The sequence below is a fragment of the Lampris incognitus genome, chromosome 13, assembly GCF_029633865.1.
Source record: "Lampris incognitus isolate fLamInc1 chromosome 13, fLamInc1.hap2, whole genome shotgun sequence".
Classification (NCBI taxonomy): Eukaryota; Metazoa; Chordata; class Actinopteri; order Lampriformes; family Lampridae; genus Lampris; species Lampris incognitus.
In genome coordinates, this window is record NC_079223.1 from 25,301,875 (window position 1) to 25,322,667 (window position 20,793).

The 20,793-nt window shown below is 42.6% G+C and overlaps 1 protein-coding gene across 1 annotated transcript in view; it reads right to left on the reverse strand.

Annotated features, from left to right (window-relative positions):
* Positions 1-42: 42 nt before the first annotated feature.
* Positions 43-20,793, reverse strand: part of sorcs3b (sortilin related VPS10 domain containing receptor 3b) — a 39,085-nt gene continuing 18,334 nt past the window's right edge. The window contains 25 exon segments of the mRNA XM_056291418.1: positions 43-107; positions 1,781-1,935; positions 2,034-2,139; positions 3,558-3,657; positions 3,827-3,958; positions 4,657-4,769; positions 5,075-5,198; positions 5,581-5,714; positions 6,245-6,431; positions 7,931-8,102; positions 8,308-8,421; positions 8,985-9,118; positions 9,348-9,465; positions 9,752-9,859; positions 10,751-10,842; positions 10,974-11,050; positions 11,454-11,556; positions 12,464-12,610; positions 13,347-13,526; positions 14,085-14,174; positions 16,444-16,562; positions 17,251-17,315; positions 18,239-18,312; positions 18,519-18,677; positions 18,908-19,007. Of these exon segments, the coding sequence (XP_056147393.1) occupies positions 43-107; positions 1,781-1,935; positions 2,034-2,139; positions 3,558-3,657; positions 3,827-3,958; positions 4,657-4,769; positions 5,075-5,198; positions 5,581-5,714; positions 6,245-6,431; positions 7,931-8,102; positions 8,308-8,421; positions 8,985-9,118; positions 9,348-9,465; positions 9,752-9,859; positions 10,751-10,842; positions 10,974-11,050; positions 11,454-11,556; positions 12,464-12,610; positions 13,347-13,526; positions 14,085-14,174; positions 16,444-16,562; positions 17,251-17,315; positions 18,239-18,312; positions 18,519-18,677; positions 18,908-19,007 (2,968 nt within the window).

A 20,793-nucleotide genomic window follows, 5' to 3' on the forward strand; every position in this document is an offset into this window, starting at 1 on the left:
AAACACCACAATCTGTATTGACTCTGTAATACAGTGCACAGTTTAAACATTGGTACAGTTTGGAAATTCCCTTGTAATCACTCTCTCCATATTTCTTCCAATTCCTCCTAGAAATATACAAACAGATAATGACAGGCTAAATACAGAAACGGACAACTACTGTGGAATCACTAACACAAGTTATATCTTGCTACAATTTAGACAGCTCCTCTAACCAACTACAAGTCCCTAGATGAAGGCTGTTTCATGGCAACTGATTATGCCTAGGTCCAAATTAATGAGTTCGGTCTAAAATAAATTGCTTTTAGATATGTGTGATGATGTGGTTTCAACCTAGCTTTTTTTCAGATAGATGCAAGACTGGCCAAAATGCTTAGATGCAGTCGATTCAGCTCTGGGAACATTTGTACCCCGACCGGAAAAAAAAAAAGGCTACATGGAAGTATACCAAGCCACAGAGTAATCATAATGTCTATTAGCAGTGTGCTAGCAACAGGTCAGGAATCCATTTGGGCCCAAATCTACAGTCCCATGGTGCCCTGAATAAAGAGCTTTGAAGGCAACCTTAACAAGGAGTTCATTTGTTTCAGATCAGCAGGGCCGTGGAAAGGTGGGAACAGTTGAGAGGTGAAGAATGACCATAGTGCTGAGTGACCAGAAAAGAGGCCTGTAGTTCACATATCTGTGTCAGGAGCACTGCACTGCTACTTCTGTCAAACACAACCCACTTGCCTGCAGGGCCCCAGCGGTTTTCCTCTATGTGACTTCATAATGGATGTTGAGGAGTTTACTGGTCAACTTGACATCTATTTGTAATGGAGGCACTTCGGTGCAATACTACGCACTTTTCAAGCCATATTAAGGCTGAAATAAGGTTGTTGCAATTCAGGTCTAATCTAATCTACTAACGGACACTGTGAAAAATGTAGAAAAAAGATCCAAGTGAGGCAAACGCCCAGCAGCACTGCTCTTGATACCTATGAAAACGACTGACATAAGCAGCATTCATACTACCTTACTTTGATATGGGTCTAAATACCATGTAGGATAGAAATATGGGTTATTTGCCTCTCACTGACCATGACATTAAAATGCAACAGTAGTTTCTACACTGAATCAGACAGTTTTCCCTCTTTATTTTTCTCCTTGCAAAACATGAAAATGCATGGCCAGACAGAAAGACCCAAGTAAAAATTCCAGGTATTAGACAGGGCAGGTATTAGACAGGGCGGTTTGCAATGCTATGTGTGGCGTTCATTTGACTTCAAAACTGATCTTTCCCAGTTAGCAAAACTTAGGAATCAGCAAGTCATTCCTAATTCAGTGCTGTTATTGATAAACAAGATGACAAGCATGTATACATTATGTTTACTCTTTTGGAAGTCTAAATCAGGTTTTATTGCAAATACAGCCAAGGGCCCAACAGCAGCAGCATCTTACATGATAATTCATCAGAAACATATGTTATATGTTTAAGCACTGTTGTGTACTATTGTGTTTACACTTCACTCTAGTGACTTGGTCAAATGCATCTCATCCTGAGGCAGCTTGATTTAAATGTTCAGGTTAATCTCTGTCTTCATTGTATCTTGAGTTTATTTTCAACTAATTTTTTTCAATTGAGCCCTATCCGGTTAAATGGCAGTTCATGTTAATATATACATGAATGTCATGTGTAATGATGGTCACATGAGGTTTAACTTGCAAATTTAATTATTCTTAATATCTGTGAACAAGAACTACATCAACTAGACTAAATTTTTAATCTGCAGTTACTTACCTCTGCTGCGACCCTCTTTTTCTATGACCTCCTCCTGAGATGGAAACTCACTGAGTTTGACCTTGGACATGTTGTCATTTTGACCCACTGTGCTGAGGACCTCCGGTTCTTTCTCATGGCTGTCCTCCGCTTGGACGTGGATCCAAGGGATTTTCCTAAAAACAAAGAGAATCCTGACCATCTTTGTTACAGAGGTTTTCAGACACAGATGATCGATATGATAAAAACGGTCTCTTGACTTTGGAAAACGTACCTCTTAAACTTGTAGATGAAAAAGGCCGCTAAACCAACAAACACGACGGAGAGCAGCATCAGCATGGCTGAGCCACTGTGGATGGAGTTTGAATCCACAAGTGGTGCTGTGCAAAACAGACAGACACACACATTAAATTCATGTAAATAAGCCATTTCAACAATATTTAGAATTGCTTAGACCAGTGTGTCAAATATCGCCTTACTTTACTAAACATTACTTCACAGCACAATAAAACAAGGAGATCATTTACACTACCCCGCATCATGAAACACTTTCATGACTTGTTTGAGGTGCTGCTGCCCTATGGGTCATCTCCTCAAGGTGTTAAAGTGAGCCTTTAGGAGGTCCTGCTGGCTCTCCCTAGGGTTTTACATGCAGTTGGTTTATGCTCAGCCATGGATTTTTAAGTGCTGAGGTGCATTATTCAAAGTACTGTCCCTCGCCACCCATCTTTCTCCTATGGAAGGAAGCCTGTGAAGGGTATGACCTTTCTGGATCCTTCTAAAGGCATCCCAGACCTCTGTATGCAGACACGAATGAAGACAGATCAGTTGGTGGATGAAAAGGGTAACGCAATGCCAAGTTGATCGACACATTTTTGCGATATGCTAATAACACACTGACTCCGGCGATCTTCCACAGCGCATACCAAACACCTTCCTTGTCAATCACCTCATCGATTGGCTAATTTTCAAAGAGGTGTGTAAAAGTCTGAGCACTGCAAGCAACAAAATGAAAGCATAGGGAAACACATTTGGATGCCGTGATGTGATTAGAATCGTGCTGAAGAAATTGTGTTATCTATGCTTATCCATATGTGTATCGTTTCAGTCTATAGGTAGTAAAGAATGTCAGATCTGCACATGAGCGATAGCTGCATAATCTTGTGCATATCATCAAAATAAAGGTATATTGCCACAAATGCATACTATATTTTTTTGCCCCTTTTTCTCCCCAGTTGTATCCAGCCATTTACCCCACTCTTCCAAGTCATCCCGGTCACTGCTCCATCCCCTCTGCTGATCCGGGAAGGGCTGCAGACTGCCGTACGTCTCCTCTGATACACGTGGAGTCGCCAGCTGCTTTATTTCACATGACAGTGAGGAGTTTTGCCAGGGGGCCGTAGCGCTCGGGAGGATCACGCTATTCCCCCCAGTTCCCCCTCCCCACTGAACAGGCACCCTGACCAACCAGAGGAGGCGCTAGTGCAGTGACTAGGACACATACCCACATCCAGCTTCCCACCCGCAGACACGGCCAATTGTGTCTGTAGAGACGTCCAACCGAGCCGGAGGTAACATGGGGATTTGAACAGCCGATCCCTGTGTTGGTAGGCAACGGAATAGACCGCTACGCCACCCAGGCACCCTGAATGCATAATAGATTTAAAGAACCCAGCTGGAATAACGTAATCCTTAACTTCTCATACTTTATGTTGTAGCTTTCTACTATAGGCTTTCAAATGCAGCTGCCACGCTGCCCCCAGTCAGAGAGAAAATGGTAAACGTTGCCCCAACTTACCCAAAGTTTGCTGATCGATGTACACTATAATGTGAACATCAGCTTTCAACTCAAACTGAATCAAGCCTTGGTTGAGGGCATTGACAAAAAATCCAGATATCTGTTTTAGGTAATCGAAAGAAAACACATTAGATCACAATAAACAGCAGATGATTCTGTTAAGATTAAATTGCGTGACTACACGAGTGGAAAATCCTCCAACAGAAGCTATATTCTTTAATGAAAGAATGGCAATTTCATTAAACTCATATTTATTCTGCGGTTTTTACCCTATCTAGAGCTTCATTCTTCTTCTTGTGTTCAGACGGCGTGTTTTTGTCTGGCAGAATAAAAAGTTCTGCATTAGTGGGAAGGCCTTGGTCCAGCGATACCAGCAGCTGCTCTTCAGGAAAACCAGACACCTGCAACGACAGGTCATACTATTGAACTTCAATTCAACACTCCCCCACCCTCCCCACTTTTTCTCCCCAATCAAATTTTTTGGCCAACTACCCCACTATTCCGAGCTGTCCTGGTCATTGCTCCACCCCCTCTGCCAATCCAGGGAGGGCTGCAGACTATCACATGTCTCTTCTGATACATGCGGAGTCGCCAGCCACTTCTTTTCACCTGACAGTGATGAGTTTTGCCAGGGGGATGTAGTGTGTGGCAGGATCACGCTATCCCCCCGAACAGGTGCCCGACCAACCAGAGGAGGCACTAGTGTAGCGACCAGGACACATACCCACATCTGGCTTCCAACCCGCAGACATGGCCAATTGTGTCTGCAGGGACGCCTGACCAAGCCGGAGGTAACACGGGGATTCGAACCGCCAATCCCCGTGTTGGTAGGCAACAGAATAGACTGCCACGCCACCCGGATGCCCCTCAACATTCATTTTTAAGTCATATTTGTCTAAAACTGCCAAATACTGTTACTACAAATTAAGCTGTTTGAGTTAAGCAGCTCTTTTAAAGTGAGTTAAATATGAATTCTGTAAACACTGCAGGTGGACATCCATGTCATAGTCTGTGATATGAAATAGTAATGGCCCTGAGAGCCTATGATGGCCAGCGGTGGTTCCTAGAGAGGTCCCAGTGCGAGCTGAACTTCGTGTACCTGTGACAAAGCTTTCTGAACAACACGTCCTATGTCCTCCCGCCACTCAGGGATGTCAGGGTTATGTTCATCAAGAACTGGTGAGAACGACAACGGCAGCGACCTGAAGAACTCTAGGAAAAGACAAGAAATGAGTCTCCCTTTCAGTATGAATGTCTTTCACAATTTGTGTAGTTAAGTGTCTTTTTTCATTTGATGACATGAGACTTGCACTTAATTTGTCTTTTAAGGTTTCATTTTCACATACTGCAACATTTTTCTCATTAAAATAAGTCCATGTCTGACATTAACATAGCAGTTATTGTGATGTGGGCCTAGAGATATCTTGATTCCCCCAGATAGCAAATTGCATATTCCTGTAATGTACATAATACCAATTAAAGGCTTTTGTAAAAATTTCTATCCACCCCCCACTCACCTTTAACAGTTATAACTTTTGAATCCTGCATCACACTGCTGCCAGAAGCAACCTGGACTGTGACCTTGTTTATTCCTTCTCTCAGAAATGTGTGCGAAAGGCTCCCCTCCAAGGTTATAATGGGCTGTTTTTTGAAGGAAAAAAGGGAATTGCACAGAAAAACGACCGTGTTAGCTCCATATGGGGTACTACATACAGCCCTAATTAAATGGCATAATGAGGAGATCTGGGGTGAACACAATCAACATGATAAATAAGTTTGGCCAGCTATTCAGCATGGATATCTTCACCGAGATACAGAGCACCCTTGAGGAGTCGCAGCACATTGAAGCTGACTTGTACAAACACTTTGGCGACTAACATCTTCACAACGCAAACACCTCAAGGGAATCACATCATGGGAGGGAGAATGCGTTTTTACATGTTTCTCCCCAATGAAGACGTAATAATCGAGTGGAATATTTGTATGAGGAGGAGGAGGAGGAGGGAGAGGAGAATCATCTCACCTCGGAGCTGTTTTCAAACCACCAGAAAAAGGTCAATGTTCTGGAATGGCTGGGCCAAACCACAGCGGTAAGATTAGCCTCCTTCCCCCTGATGGCTACAATAGGAGCTGAGAGATATATACGCTCCACTGGACCTGAGGCAGGAAAACCATACACCAGCACACACATTCATATATGCACACAAACAGGCACGCATACAAATATGTGAGTGCAAGCAAGATGTCCACACACACGCACACACACACGCACACATACCAATTACAACTATAGCTAACAGGTATGAAGATATCTGATATCCAACAAATATAAAACAAGCCGGTTGTACAGTACAGCTGCTCTACCGTTACAGCCCACAGGGTAAGGTTTTGTAATTTTGAAGCTTAAATGTAAGTAATGCATAATAATAATACAACACTGATAATATGATAAAAAGGAATTTATTGCTGAGGCGAAGGAGACATTTAGCCAAGATTAGCCTGGATTGTTTTCCGGCAGTTTTGGAATATGAGGTTTACATTCAAGATCACAGAAATTGCAATCCTTTGAATGCAATCTAATAAATAGGGAGTGTTTGGTTTAGTTAGAACATGACTGGTCATAAAGGAGAAGAGTTAAAAGTCATATCTACTGTAGTAGGAGTGAATAATATTTCCGATTCACATACTGGTGATGTGTAAAAACAGGGAGCTGCTGGCAGATCCCTGGCTGTTTTCAGCATAAGCTGCCACGCGGTAAATCCCAGTAGTTCTGTAGCTGTGCTTGATTCCATCATCTGTCCTGCTCACATTGGAGTATGTGATCTTGATGCCATCCCCAAAGTCTAGCTGGATATTGGTCCTCAGTGAGTCTCCCTGTGGACAAAAGGTAAGGCATTGCATCTGTCAAGATGGCTTAAGTCAGGATACTGCCCTTGGTCTAAATAAAAGGAAGTGCAGTCCACCACAGATGAGATCTCATACTAGTATTACCTGTGTCACAAACACCTTGCAAGAAAATGAGAAGGGAATGTGAAAGAAACACGGCCAGCATAGGAAGGGATGAATAAGTGAAGAGATAAGACATAGGTAGGGCTGTGCGATATGACCAAAATCTCATATCACGATAACGATACATATCACGATATAGCACGTTTTCTGTAAATTCGATGCGTAGGTGATCAAAGAGGGTAGTGGTGTTGTAACGTGCATAGATAAGTAGACACGCTGGCCACTGGCTGGCGAATCTCACCCTTTAGTCGGGCGGTTAGCGACGTCTCCTGCGGCGCGGACGATACGGGTTCGCTTCCCGGCCGCGGCAGTTTCTGTGGTTGCGTAACCCCCTCGAATTCGTTGCAGTGTAACGGGGTGCAGCATATTTTGCAAAGTACAGTTTTCTGGTCCATATCAGACTTTTTATACCCAAACCACATCCATACGATAGAAGTAGCCCCTCTTTTAAGTACAAGCTCCTCGTTTTTGTCCTAGCTGGTTGGAGTCCTTCTGTTCGGAATTACCCCGTTCTGCGTTACGTTCACTGTCCTCCATGTTTGTTTATATTGCCTTCATGCAAATTTCCTGCCTGCGTCCGTGCTGTGCAAACAGCGGAAAGGGTCGTCCCAATGACGGGAAATATTCCCGTTACGGCAGCTCTGATGGCCGAGTGGAATAAACCGCTGTTCTTGCAGTCCGCTCGTCATGTGGCTGGGAGGTTCATATCCCAGACTCACCGTAACCGGTCACGGCCAGAGCGTCCACGGGGTAAGGTATTCATTAGGCCACCCTTACCCGGGGATAGTGGGTGTAGATCGGTGTAGTGTTGGGGGACTCGTCGTTCTCCAGCGACCCCTCTGGCCCATCCGGGCGCCTGCAGCCAAGCAACCGAAAGCATTCTCCCTACGTCTCCTTCGCGGCCTGAAGGTAATGCAATCCATGCGAGGCTTCAGCGTGTAAAATAGCGAGCAGCCGACACGAGTTTGAAGGAAGCTGGTGCTACGACTATCTCTTTCCTGTGGAAACGTGAGCCAAGGGAGTTACTCCACAAGATTTCCGGCCATATGCCATTGGGTTAATCGGGTGGGACAAGGGGGAAAAACTAAAAATAAATTTAGAGATATATATAAATCCCGTAAATAAACAATAGAGATTAATATGAAATGATATATGTTTTTCTGTCGTCACACGATATATATTGCCATATATCGCACAGCCCTAGACACAGGTCTGTGAGTCTTCAACGTATTCCTTTCCAAAACTAAAAAAGCCGCACATAGACAGAGGACATCTCAAGAACTCATAAAGAAAGACATTAACTACAACTGCTAATACTATCGGTAACACTAATAGTATAACAATGCTAGGTTAATCTGACTTACAACATCCAGATACACCAAGAAGGTAACATTGCTTCCAACGGTAGCACTGAGCTCTCCTTGGCTGGTGGTCAACCGCAGGCCTCTGGGAGGTCTGGAACGACACGCCTGCCTCCTGGGTGAATACATGTTCTTCCATGCCTCCTTACAATTATTAGACAAAACTTTCCGATACCTTCCAAAAAGAAAGATGAACATGTTCAGTTAATGTACAGTGAGCCGTTTCACACTGGCAGAGTAAACCATTGTGTCTTAAGAGCGTAAATCAACCATGGCATGCTCCTAATAATTTGACCATGTAACACATGATTGAAACATTTTCTCGATTCTCTAGTTGTGCAATATTTTATCGTGATGGATGAGGGGTCGGGGTCACCTACCCTGTACTGTTAAGAAAGGTCTGGCTGGTACTGCAGCTTTTTGTGGCTGCGTTTGGATCAAACCAAAACGCAGGAGAGCACTTCCCATCTGCCTGACGTTCAAACCCATAATCACTGCCAAATAAGAAAGTTCATAAAATTATAAATACTACTATTCAAATAATCTTGGCAACAAGCTTTTGTAGTCAGGCAAATATTCAACAGACAGAGCTTCCTGACACGTTCTAGGCCCGTGACTACAGAGACGCGAGTGTCAGACAAGCAGGATCAAACAGAATTTTAGACAGATGGATAAAAGACATTTAAAATTCATTTAGCAATTCATTCATTATTAATTGAATTCTAATAAATCATTTGACATTATGCAAATTAGCACTACGCATAGTTACTCTAACTCAGCATCTACCATTTGCAAACGATAATTACACCCACTGAATGCATGGACACTGGCTATCCACCGAATATGGAAATATAACTCAAATATTAACCCATCCAAAGCTGAAAAAAGAATGCTAATACAGATGACGAAATGTATGCTAACACCAATAATTGAAGATCAGTTATGTTAGGTGTTCAGGGGTGACATTAGAGAAGTGCTATGAGCTAAAGGAATTGAGAATAAAACCATGTAACAAGTGTGGGGTGCTCATATTTAAGCTGGTAAGGGAAGCTATTACCATTCAAAATCATAGGCTCTGCAGAGGCATGGCTCTGAGGAATAGACTCTGGAGTAATCCTGGGCTAGTATACAACGGTTGCCTGGCCGTCGCTTCATATAGATCTGCTTCTCACCCATCACACATGGTTCGCCCTAACAAAACAGAAAACAACAACAACAACAAAAAACAAAACAAAACAAACAAAAAACTAAATATAATACACTGACTGGTTTAAAGTATCATGAAAGAAAGCGAAAGAAAGTAAGATCCAAAGAAAGAGAAAGAACAGGAACAAGCATCTACTGTGTTTACAGTGACAATAACCAAACATGCATCTCTCGATGTTGACAATAAATCGATCGTGCTCAATATGTCTGCAACCTTGTTGTGTAATTGCCATGTCTGGTAATCTCCATCCATGCATCTCCTACTGAAGATGCCCTTGTAGTCTATCTTGATCAGCTGCCATTCTGACCGATGGCTGAAGTGTCCAAAGAAACTGAAAAAAAGATTAGAAGGAATGCAAAATTCATGAGGGACTATCTGAGGATACAGTCATTTATCTGACATCACAGGATAACAAAGGGACCTGTAATCTGTGGTCTGTGATTCATGTTGATAAACAAGATAATATTCCAAATGGCTGAGTTTGAACTTGTTTCATTCATGAGGGATCAAACACAAATTGAAAACATGAAAAAAAAATCCTTTGTTTATGCCAATTGTACACCTCTTTTCAAGCCTAATATTTGTTTTGTTCCTCCCACACTATTCTCTCTGCTTACGTGATAATGTGTTTCTCCATTTCGGGCTCCATTAAAACTCCATCCACATACAGAGGTGCCAAGGAGAAACTGTGACGATCCCATTTCTTGCCTTCGTCTAGACTTATCCTGCACCGAGTAAATGACAACAATGATCAGCACTTCTAAAGAGGTGTGGAAGGAAGTAAAGATCTATACTTTTACTTTATAGTTTGCTGAATGGTATGAGGTAGTAATAGTCAAATATATACTCATAATATAATTATATAGTGCACTAGTTCAAATTCATTCATCTTGAAGAATTGTTGGAAAACAATGAGCACATGAATCAAAGATAAACAAAATACAAAGAAATGCAACAAAATATTTCAGGTCATCTGCGAAATTATCAACAAAATGTCCGATATTATATATGATGAGGCTCAGCTGACAGGGGAAAAAAAATCTTTATATGCCATGGTTCTGGTCCAGATGATATGCAAAAAAAGAAGAAGAACTCGAAAGAGGTATTCCTTTCATGGTAACGTCCGACATATGTTTATTTGAGAGATTTTAAATTTGCTCTCATTGAGCTCAATGACTTTGGATTGTATTGTACTGTGGGGGGAAATTATAGCGGATAGTGTGAAGAACCTCAAACAGCATGTAGGACCCAGGCTCCCTGATTCTCATCCCATTTTAAACCTGCTCTAGTCCGCATTTACATAAAAGTATTCAGAAATACCCACCAACAGTACAAGACAGTAACTGACACTTTTCCAGTTTTGATGTATTGAGGAAAACTTTTTTTTTCATGGCTACAGTAATGATGCAAACCGAACTCATCAGCATCGCTAAGTGTAAGCTGTAACCGCATGCTAGAGCCAACCCATAACAAAACTGAAATGCCAGCTCTCGAGGCCAGATCTTTCCTCCTAATGCAACCACAACTTCACTGCAATCTTTTACATATGAAAAAAAAAATCAACAATGTGGTTTTGAAAACCAGCTGTGCAGCTTTTATACAAGTGCGGCACTTACCATAAGTGTCTTATCGGTGCTGTTGCATGTAGGACTGCCAGCAAAGCACCCCCATCGTCAAGAAACCAGATGTGGTGCTCCTCCTCAAAAATCTGCATAAACATTTAAAAACATCAAACATATTTGCTCCACTAATAACAGAACACATTCACCAAGAATGCACATCATCTGTTGGGTGTAGTAAATAAAGCCAAGTGTAGATTGCAGGCCAGATGGGCCTCACCTGTCTCCAGCTATTCCCTGCATCAGATGATATAAACATTCCAAGGTTAGTGGAGGACAACTCCGTTCCAATATTCCCTGAGAACAAAAACCCAAATAAATTGGTATATATATTTGCATAGTAAAGCGCAGCAAACTCTGAAGCTATAAAATACCTATGTGCAAGCATTATCTGATAAAAATTTGCATTATTAGTCCAAGCTACTGCAGATGTCCTCTTTCTCGATTGGAGGACAACTTTGTTACTCAATGCTACCCTAACGTTTCTTTTAATTAAGGAGTTAAGGGTCAAATTTTTCACCCACATATCCAATAACCTTGACAGGAAGAGGGTAATGTGATATTAATGTTGTATTTTGGTGGTTGCGCTGCTGCAATATAATTACTCAAACGGTCATAAATAGTTCATACTATGTGAAATTAGACACTAAAGTGCTACTAAAACAAATCCCATAAATATATTTCTTTTTAGCGATCATACCTGTAGCCACAATGATCCCTGGTACAGAGTCTTTGCTAGATATGCGTCCAGAGGTGTAGGGGTTCTCTGACATCTCCAGATGCAGATGCAGTGAACATAACGGCTGTCAACAAAATGGATTTCAATCAAGCCCAGGTTGAGACAATGCAAATCAGGCAGATCTTAACAGATGCAATTATAATTGGCTTTGCCTTCAAACTGTTTCCTCCTCTGTGAAAGAAGTGCCGCCAATTTCTGAGAACATTTATGAAACAAAGATGCTTTTCCCCTGATCTCTACTGCCAGCAAAATGAAAATGGCTGAGAGGACAAGAAGGGCATTTGAATTGTTTCATTCTAAAGCAAACAAGGCATGTAATTAAAATTCCCCAGAGATGCACTGATAAATCTGGCAAAATTGATTCAAATCATTTTCAGTCATCTCTCACAGGCAAGCACTTTGAAAAACATCAATAAGAGCGTTCGAACGGCGAAGGCGGGAGGGGCCTTGGAGGCACACTAGGGCATAATGGTCACTTGTGTAACAGTGAACAATATCTCGAAGTTCAGTACAAACCGAGCAACACTAATTATTTCCCATCTTGATTTATGCAAACGGGTTTACAGCACTGGTTAGGTTAGGTTAAGTGAATATCAAACACATCTGACATATAACAACATGGGGAACTTAGTGTAATTCAGTGTAATGTAATATTCATTAGGCCGGTGCTGATGGTGGCTACAGGTAGTAAATTGAAATTCCCGAGGTTAATAGAAAGTCAGAACAACCTTAAACTAAACGTGACAACCCTCGGTGCCACTCATATAAGCCAGACCTTTAAATAAGAATATTCCAGCCGAGCATTTCCTTGATCATTTTGGAAACTAAAAAAAAAGCAAACTGGTGTTAAAATGGGCCCCTATGCAAATGTGGCTCTAAATTAACGATTATCCGAACCGGATTCTTTAAAAAGCACCACAAGGTTGTCGAAAGCTTAATTTCCCATGACAAGAACATTCTCTCCAGCTCACCAGAATGCAGTGAAGTTTATTTCCAGCCACATCAACGGCAGGAGCTGGCAGAAGAGCCCACGTTTGCCCCTTATTGTATGTGATAAAAGTCTTTATTTGATGATCCACCTGTTTGTTGGCCAGATACATGCCATTTATACCCTCCACCTGTCAAAGTTGAACATTAAAAAGCACAAAATAAATAATAAAGTTTTGCATGATACAACAGAGAAAAATAACACTTAACATTTTTTTCCCCAGCTTGAATTATTATTATTGTTTTTTTTTGGGGGGGGGGTTGGATTTTCCCCCCCTTTCCTTCCAATTGTACTTGGCCCATTAGCTCACTCTTCCAAGCCATGCCGGTCGCTGCTCCATCCTCTCTGCTGATCAGGGGAGGGCTGCAGACTACCACGTGCCTCCTCCGATACATGTGGAGTCGCCAGCCACTTCTTTTCACCTGACAGTGAGGGGTTTCACCAGGGGGACGTAGCATGTGGGAGGATCACGCTGTTCCCCCCCAGTTCCCCTTCTCCCCAAGAACAGGTGCTCCGACTGACCACAGGAGGCACTAGAGCAGCGACCAGGACACATACCCACATCCGGCTTCCCACCCGCAGACACGGCCAATTGTGTCTGTAGAGACGCCCGACCAAGCCGGAGGTAACACAGGGATTTGAACCTGGATCCCCATGTTGGTAGGCAACGGAATAGACTGCCATGCCCAGACGCCCCACATCAGAATTTTTTTCCCAGCTTTAATTATTATTTTTGAATTATGATAATCAGAGCAGTTTAGACAAATGACAAAAAGTGCCTTTTTGCTGTAAATTTTATAACTTTTGCTCTGAAAGAGTCACTGTGAAGAGACTCCAAACGTCCGTCCCCAGGACCAACTGTCCACCTTATAAAAGTCGACTAGTAGGTTGCCGGCAGGTCCCCTGCTTGTCCGTAGATTCTCCAGGGAGATGGTGAAGTAGACTCCAGGCGAGTCTGAGATGTACAGGCTGTAGGTATTGTTCTGATTCCACTCCTGAACTGCTGCAAACACCTGCTTCTCATCAGTACTGATGATATGCATGTCCTGTTAGGATGTGGTGAGAGAGAGAGAGAGAGAGAGAGAGAGAGAGAGAGAGAGAGAGAGAGAGAGAGAGAGAGAGAGAGAGAGAGAGAGAGAGAGAGAGAGAGAGAGAGAGAGAAAGAGAGAGAGAGAGAGATTAAAAAAACAAAACGAGATTCATGCTTATTAGGGCTGGGCAGAAAAAAATTCAACAACGTTTATCGTTTTTAAATGGTGCTGAAATGGCAATAAAATTCAGCTAGTGTGAAATCGTGATACACAATTTTGTTGTCTAAATTTGTGATAACAAGGATCTATTACCCAAAATTTCTCACAAAATGAGGTGTGAAGGAGTGTTAGTTCAAAAACTAGTTTGAGTCTGACATAATACTTTTCATCATCATACTGTTCAATGTGATGCACCTCAGTTGGGCTCTTTAACGTGGTATTTTTGCGTATGTAAGCACATGTTGTGATGGTTGTTGTGATAATGATGTTTTCCATATCACCCAGCACTACTTCTTATTACTATTCCTCCAGCTGTCATTGTCTCAGGGGTCATTTTGTGACGTTGATGCTTACCTTGGGCAGACAATATTTCGGTAATTTCATCCGCTTGAATGATTCTCTCATGTAAGATACAAAGTAGCTGGCTCGTCCTGACTTGGTCACCTTTACCATGAAGTCAAAGAAACAACTCAAGTTAGAACTCCAATAAAACACTATATCTAAATAATCCCTGGTAGAAGTCTTACATTTCTTTTTTTGGATTATCCCCCCCCCCTTTTTTCCCCTCCCTAATTGCACTCCAATCGCCCCACTCCTCCGAGCTGTCCCGGTCGCTGCTGCACCCCCTCTGCCAATCCGGGGAGGGCTGCAGACTCCCACATGCCACCTCCGGTACATGTGGAGTCGCCAGCTCCCTCTTTTCACCTGACAGTGATGAGTTTCACCAGGGAGACATAGCGCGTGGGAGGATCACGCAATTCCCCCCAGTCCCCCCTGAACAGGCGCCCCGACCGACTCGAGGAGGTGCTGGTGCAGCGACCAGGACACACTCACATCCGGCTTCCCTCTCGCAGACACGGCCAATTGTGTCTGTTGAGACGTCCGACCAAGCCGAAGGTAACACGGGGATTCGAACGGGTGATCTCCGTGTCGGTAGGCAACGGAATAGACCGCCACGCCACCCCCCTGATGCCCCAGAAGTCTTACATTTCTGCACAGTTTACCAGGAGTAGAGGACAAAGCAGTTGATAGCCCTCAGTTAGGTTCATTAGTCTGATGTTTTATATTGTCATTTGATCGGTCTGAAAGGCCTAAAACATGTTCCACGCGTGACTGAGTCGATGCAAACGGTACCACAGAGTGGGGATGGGACCACGGAGTGGGGATGGGAGGTTTTATGCGAGACAAGAAGGGAAGGGGCTGCCGTCTCCCTGAATGTATTCGTGTTGGAAAAGAGGAAACGAAGTCGAGCAGTTCCTTGAGGAGGTACATTAATTCACAACAAATGACTGGCTAATAAAATACACTCCGCAGTGTGCAAAGCTGAGTAAAATAACAAGCAACACAAAAATGATTCTCATTATCTCCATTTAGCCTAAAGCCAACAGACAGTGGAAATCATGTTGGCTTTATCTTCATTGGGTCTTGAAGACCTTAATGCAGTACCACTTTCACATGCACTCACGGGCATAGCGACACTACTTGATTGCTTATTTTCTAATCAACTAGAGGTATGGTGTTTGTCCCCCCAACACACTACATTAGGGCACTAATGGAATAATCTATTGAAAATCAATGAGCTGCATTTTCCCAGGCCACGTTTCTGAGGATGTTGCACTTGGCTGTTCCCCCTCTCCCAAGAGACTTCGGAGGTGTTGAAGACTGCTTATTTCGTTGTAGCCCAATCGATAACCTCATTACTCTTTGTCAAGTTAAATCCAACTGCCCTGAGCAATGAAAGTCACGAGAAAGTCATCTCTGCCACCGCAGCAGCTCCTTGCAGACACACCAGCTGTGTCCGGCTATTTTCAACGGTGTCTTCCTTGTGCCCGCCCCTACCCGCGTCCAATCTCAGCTAAACTAAATTCAGTTCAGACATGTTACCGAATCACAGTTTTTGAGTCATACAGCGATCCATTTTCAATCTTAGATTGAAGCCGTTCCAATCAAGTCTCTGGATTAAATGTGTTCAAAGTAAAACTGGGTCAACACGAAAGCATTGCTGCCTGCCGGAGCATCACGTTATATCAGTAAAAGTAAATATATGAATAAATCAATCAGAAATAGCAAACTTGTGACGATGAAGGACTTGTGGCATTACTCACTCCAAAGCTTGAACCTAAAAAAAAACCATCCCCATTTGATTTGGTTGATAATGAAATTTACTTGAGCTTCGAGCCTCGCAGCACTGAAAATTTGTATTAAGACTGAACATTGTAGCGAGAAAATTCCTCAGCTGTTGACTGGAATCAATGACGGCAGAGGACACCTGAAATTACATCTTTAATAATGACACGGACTGCCACTGTCTAATGGGAGTCAAAGTCAACGTGAACGATAATAAGGACACCAAGCTGTCTATTCACAGTTTTCCTTCCATGTACTCTCAGCTGACAAACATTGCCTTCAGGTGGGGGTTTCTCAGTGAACACACGAAGGGTTGTGTTCACTGAGAAATGATGCATGTCTTGACATGAACAGGACAAAAGCATAATCAAATCGCTGTGGGGAACAGGTGGGCTTTGGAAAACCATGATATGTAACCTCCGATGGAAACACATCAATTGGGTGCACAAGTAACAAACAAGAAAAGCAAGTTCACTGATACAGCGGCCTTTCTGTGAAAAGGTGAAAAAAAAACTGACCCGACATGACAAATAAGCTAGCAGGCTTGCAAATCTGGGGGAAAACATAAAAGTATTACGATACAAACCTGAGTAAAGACATATTCGTCCTGCACAACCAGGGAGTTGGTGTCTACGTGTCCGGGGAAGAGGTACTGTCTGTTGGCTTCAGTACATCGTTGGGCAGGGCACTTTACATACTGGGCACCTTAGAAATAGCAAAGGAAACCAATTGCCAGTAAATTGCAATCTCATGCCTCAACACAGCACACTACTTTTAGCTTCTCAGTATGCTAGGTGCACCTTAAGTACACAATTTTGAAATCACCTTAGGTTTGGGTAATCACTAGCCTGGGAAGCAGACGAATTCGCAAATGCTAAGTACACAAATAATGCAAAAAAATAAAAAAATCTAATTTTGGGGTCTCTCACATGAGAAAGTATAGTGTATCTTTTTACAGCCCAAACACCTTCTCAGATTTCTGGACCAAGACATATCGAATGTCACACAATGAGACACAAAGCAAGAGCATAATATGCCATTCAACTGAATTGTATGCAAATTCAGATAGCTTTTTTGCATTACAAGAGAATAGCAAGTTTTGCCCTAGTGGAAAAAAAAACCTGTTATTGGTTTGAACGGATATAGTCTGCTGTTTTAAAAGGAGAGTTGAGTTTCTTCTATGGCTCACTAGGGACAGATTAAGGAGAAGAAACATCGATCAACCCACTATAACTCTCCCTTTTTGTCAGGAGACTCCCATCTACTTTACAAGACTTCTGGGACTAATCTCAGCGGCCAAACTGGTCTCATCTTCCCAGTGACCTCGCTCTAAATGAGAGACAAGGGGTCCTGTGGGTCCTGCTACAGCGGCAAACTGCAGTATAGCACTCACGGCCTTTCTCAATGCGTGTCTCTATGTGGACCACATCCGATTCTCTATCCAGTCCCATTACCGCCCTTGAAAAAAGAAGAGGAGGAGGAGAGGATGAAGAATAGCAGAAATAGATTGGATAGGGAGAAAGTGGAGGGAAGGTGGTGAAATAGGGAAGAAGAGAGGGAGAAGCAGGAATGAGGGAGGGATGTCACGATTGTGGATGGACAGCACTATTCTGTGAAACACAACAATGTCTTGATCTCCGATAAATCAGTCAGCGGACAAAAAATGGTGCCACCACTGGCAAATTGTCTCGGTTCATACAAGTCAAAGGAAAACTCAAAGGGAGGAAAGGGGTACACATTCACAAAAAATAAAAAAAATAAAAAATGTAGATCTCCAATTTCAAGATATTTCCCTCAGCAGTTATCATTCATGTCTTTGACAGGGTGTTATGTCATAGTGTTGCATTTTGATTTTTTTTTCAAACATTGCACATAAATCACTGGTTTCCAGGGGCATCTATATTGTGTTATCCAGGGCGCTGCCACATAGCTACCATGCTGCCTCTTTTTTTCCTCAAATGTCTCACTACTCATGCATGGGGAGAAGATATCCTGCAAACAACATCCTCACATTTTGAGCTCAAAAGGTACTTGGGCATGACACATACCATGACAAGCACAAATAATCAGGCTCACATCAGTATGCACTTGTGCCCTGTGCCCATGCATTCAAGATTGCCGAATGACAGCAGTGACAAAAACAGCATGTTGTATTTACTCGACAGGAGAAAAAAAAAAGGGGGGAGCCCGCAACTCAGTCAGGCTTATGTGAGATTGCTATAATCAGTTTAGTACTCCTGTGCTTGATTATTTTCGGAAGATCTAGTTTTACAGGGGAACACTGGATCCATTTGATAGCATAAGGCTGTGAACAATTACTCAAATAACAACCAATCAGTGAGAAAAACTGAGGTTCAAAAATAGAATCCATAGAAACACACCAGTAGAATCTCCCTGGCATCACACTGTTGTGGACAAGCAGCCATTTCCTCCCAAAGTCCACTGAACTGTACAACTGCAAAATAAAATAAGTCGAAATATCAACAGTGTGTTGAAAACATCAGGGGAGATATTGTCAACATGCTTATAAAAACATCCTCAGCAAAGGTGATTTTAAAAAAAATGCAAAGTAGATCAGGTTTAATATTTAATCTTCTCTTTTTTTCCCCCAACAACAAAACAAAAGGATTGATTCTGGATTCACTCAAAGGCCTTTGCTACCTTGCTGTCGTGACTGTAAGCCAGTATCCAGTTCTCCTGTGCTGGGTGGAAGAGCAGACTCTGGATATAGAAGTTAATGGGATGCTTCTCAAAGCTGGCCCCTTCATCTGAACTGATGAGAACAGCGCTCTCTATCTCTGGGTCGCTAAGCATCATTATCTAAAGCGCAGAGAGCCAGCGGAGAGATACAGTATTAGAGGAAGGAGAGAGGGAGAGAGAGAGAGAGAGTACATAGATAGACAGAATAGACAACTTTCCTTGAAATGTTTACACACTGTCATTTTGCCGCAGAACTGATATTAATGTTTCATATTGGGTGCGAACAAAAGTAATTTAAATCAAGCCTATTGAAGATGACAAAGAAATAAAGCGATAGAGGTGTCGTTTACCTTCCTCTTGTTGGTTGGGCAGACATAAAGATAACTTAAAACTGTCCTTGAACCCACTTTGTCATTGAGCTTGGTGTAAGTGCTTCCATAATCCACAGACCTAGGAAAAAGCGGGGTAAAAAAAAAAATTTTTTTTACATTACTGCCAAATAAAAAATATAAATTCTGTTTTTTAAATTTTTATATATATATCCAGGAGCTAATATGAATGCTGACTTTAAATGGTAGATATATCAATTTTTTAACTTTCTAGTAGAAAACACACTGCAAGATTATTTCAGGAACGATGCTCTGTCCTTTTTACCACAACGTTATTGACTGAATACATTGAGGAAAGCATATCAGAATATCCTTTCCTCTAGCTAGTGCATAGCTAAGATTGGCATTCTCATCCTCACCTATCATCAAGATCAATTAGCTGTTATCCCTTAATTGGCATACATGTAAAATTGCTTAAATATTCCAGTTCATTTGTCGTGACAAGCTCTTGCTGCTGCACCACAAGCTTGCAGAGAAAAGGTGACAGTCCATTTTTATTTTTTTTTGTGGATTTTTCTCTCCAATTGTATCCGGCCAATTACCCCACTCTTCCAAGCCATCCCAGTCACTGCTCCACCCCCTCTGCCGATCCAGGGAGGGCTGCAGACTACCACATGCCTCCTCAAAAACATGTGGAGTCGCCAGCTGCTTCACACTATACCCCCCAGCCCCCCCTGAACAGGCACCCTGACTGACCAGAGGAGGCGCTAGTGCAGTGATCAGGACACATACCCACATCCGGCTTCCCACCTGCAGACACAGCTAATTGTGTCTGCAGGGACGCCCAACCAAGCCGGAGGTAACACGGGGATTCGAACCGGCGATCCCCGTGTTGGTAGGCAACGGAATAGACCGCTACTCTACCCAGATGCCCAGGTGACAGTGCGTTTGGCCGTGTGGGTAAGTTGAGTGTGGATCGTGTAATATTTTATGACAAATAAGCCATAATTCATGGAAATCATTACCTAAACAATATTTACAGGGATTAAAAAGGAGCAGTTACACTTGCCACAGTGTGCAAAATTACCCAAAAGGCACAAACAAATGAGAAACATGAAAAGATACTTGCTCTTCTAAGCATTGTCGGTCCGCTACCATTCCCACACTCCATGACAAGAGTAGACGTGTTTGCCTCTGCATCCTTCATGCTAACATTTGTCCCCGCCATAAACATCCAATCTACTCTCAGTTCTACCTTAGTGCCTTCAAATGTAATTTCACTGCATAATTGGATGGATACTCGGTGTCTGCTATCATTGCCTGTGCATTAAGCTGAAACATCCCATTTGCTGTTGACAACCCTTTCAAAGGCTTACCCCAAAAACCTATTCGTATTTATGCTTATGTATTTTTCTTTTTTCATCCAACATATCTGTCTTCAATTAGGGCTGAGGAGGACAGCCTTTTAAAAGGAGCTATTACAACGTTGAGTTGGTTTAGCTGTTAAGACAGCCGTCTTTTCAGAACATGAATTAACTTGACGATGCTTGTTAGACAGCTCAAGTAAAGGCACCCGTTGATCCTCACTTTGCATTCTGCCACCACAAGTGGCTTGGGGCTATAGTCAGAACTCATTTGTTGGGTTATTCCCAAAAATCATTCACTCCCATGTGTTCTCATAATATCAGAGTCATTTTTGTTTTCTAATATCCATCATAAGACATTTTATGTACCCCCAGAGGTACGCTCCAATTTACCTGTGGTGCCATTGTTAACCAGGCACCTTGATGATGGAAGGCCTCCTCCACAGAGGATGGGATTTCAAAATGTGTCAAGTGGAGTGTAAATCCTGGTGGCCCCTCTAGTCAAACAGATTTTAATTTGAAGCTGTGTGGTTGGCAAACTGA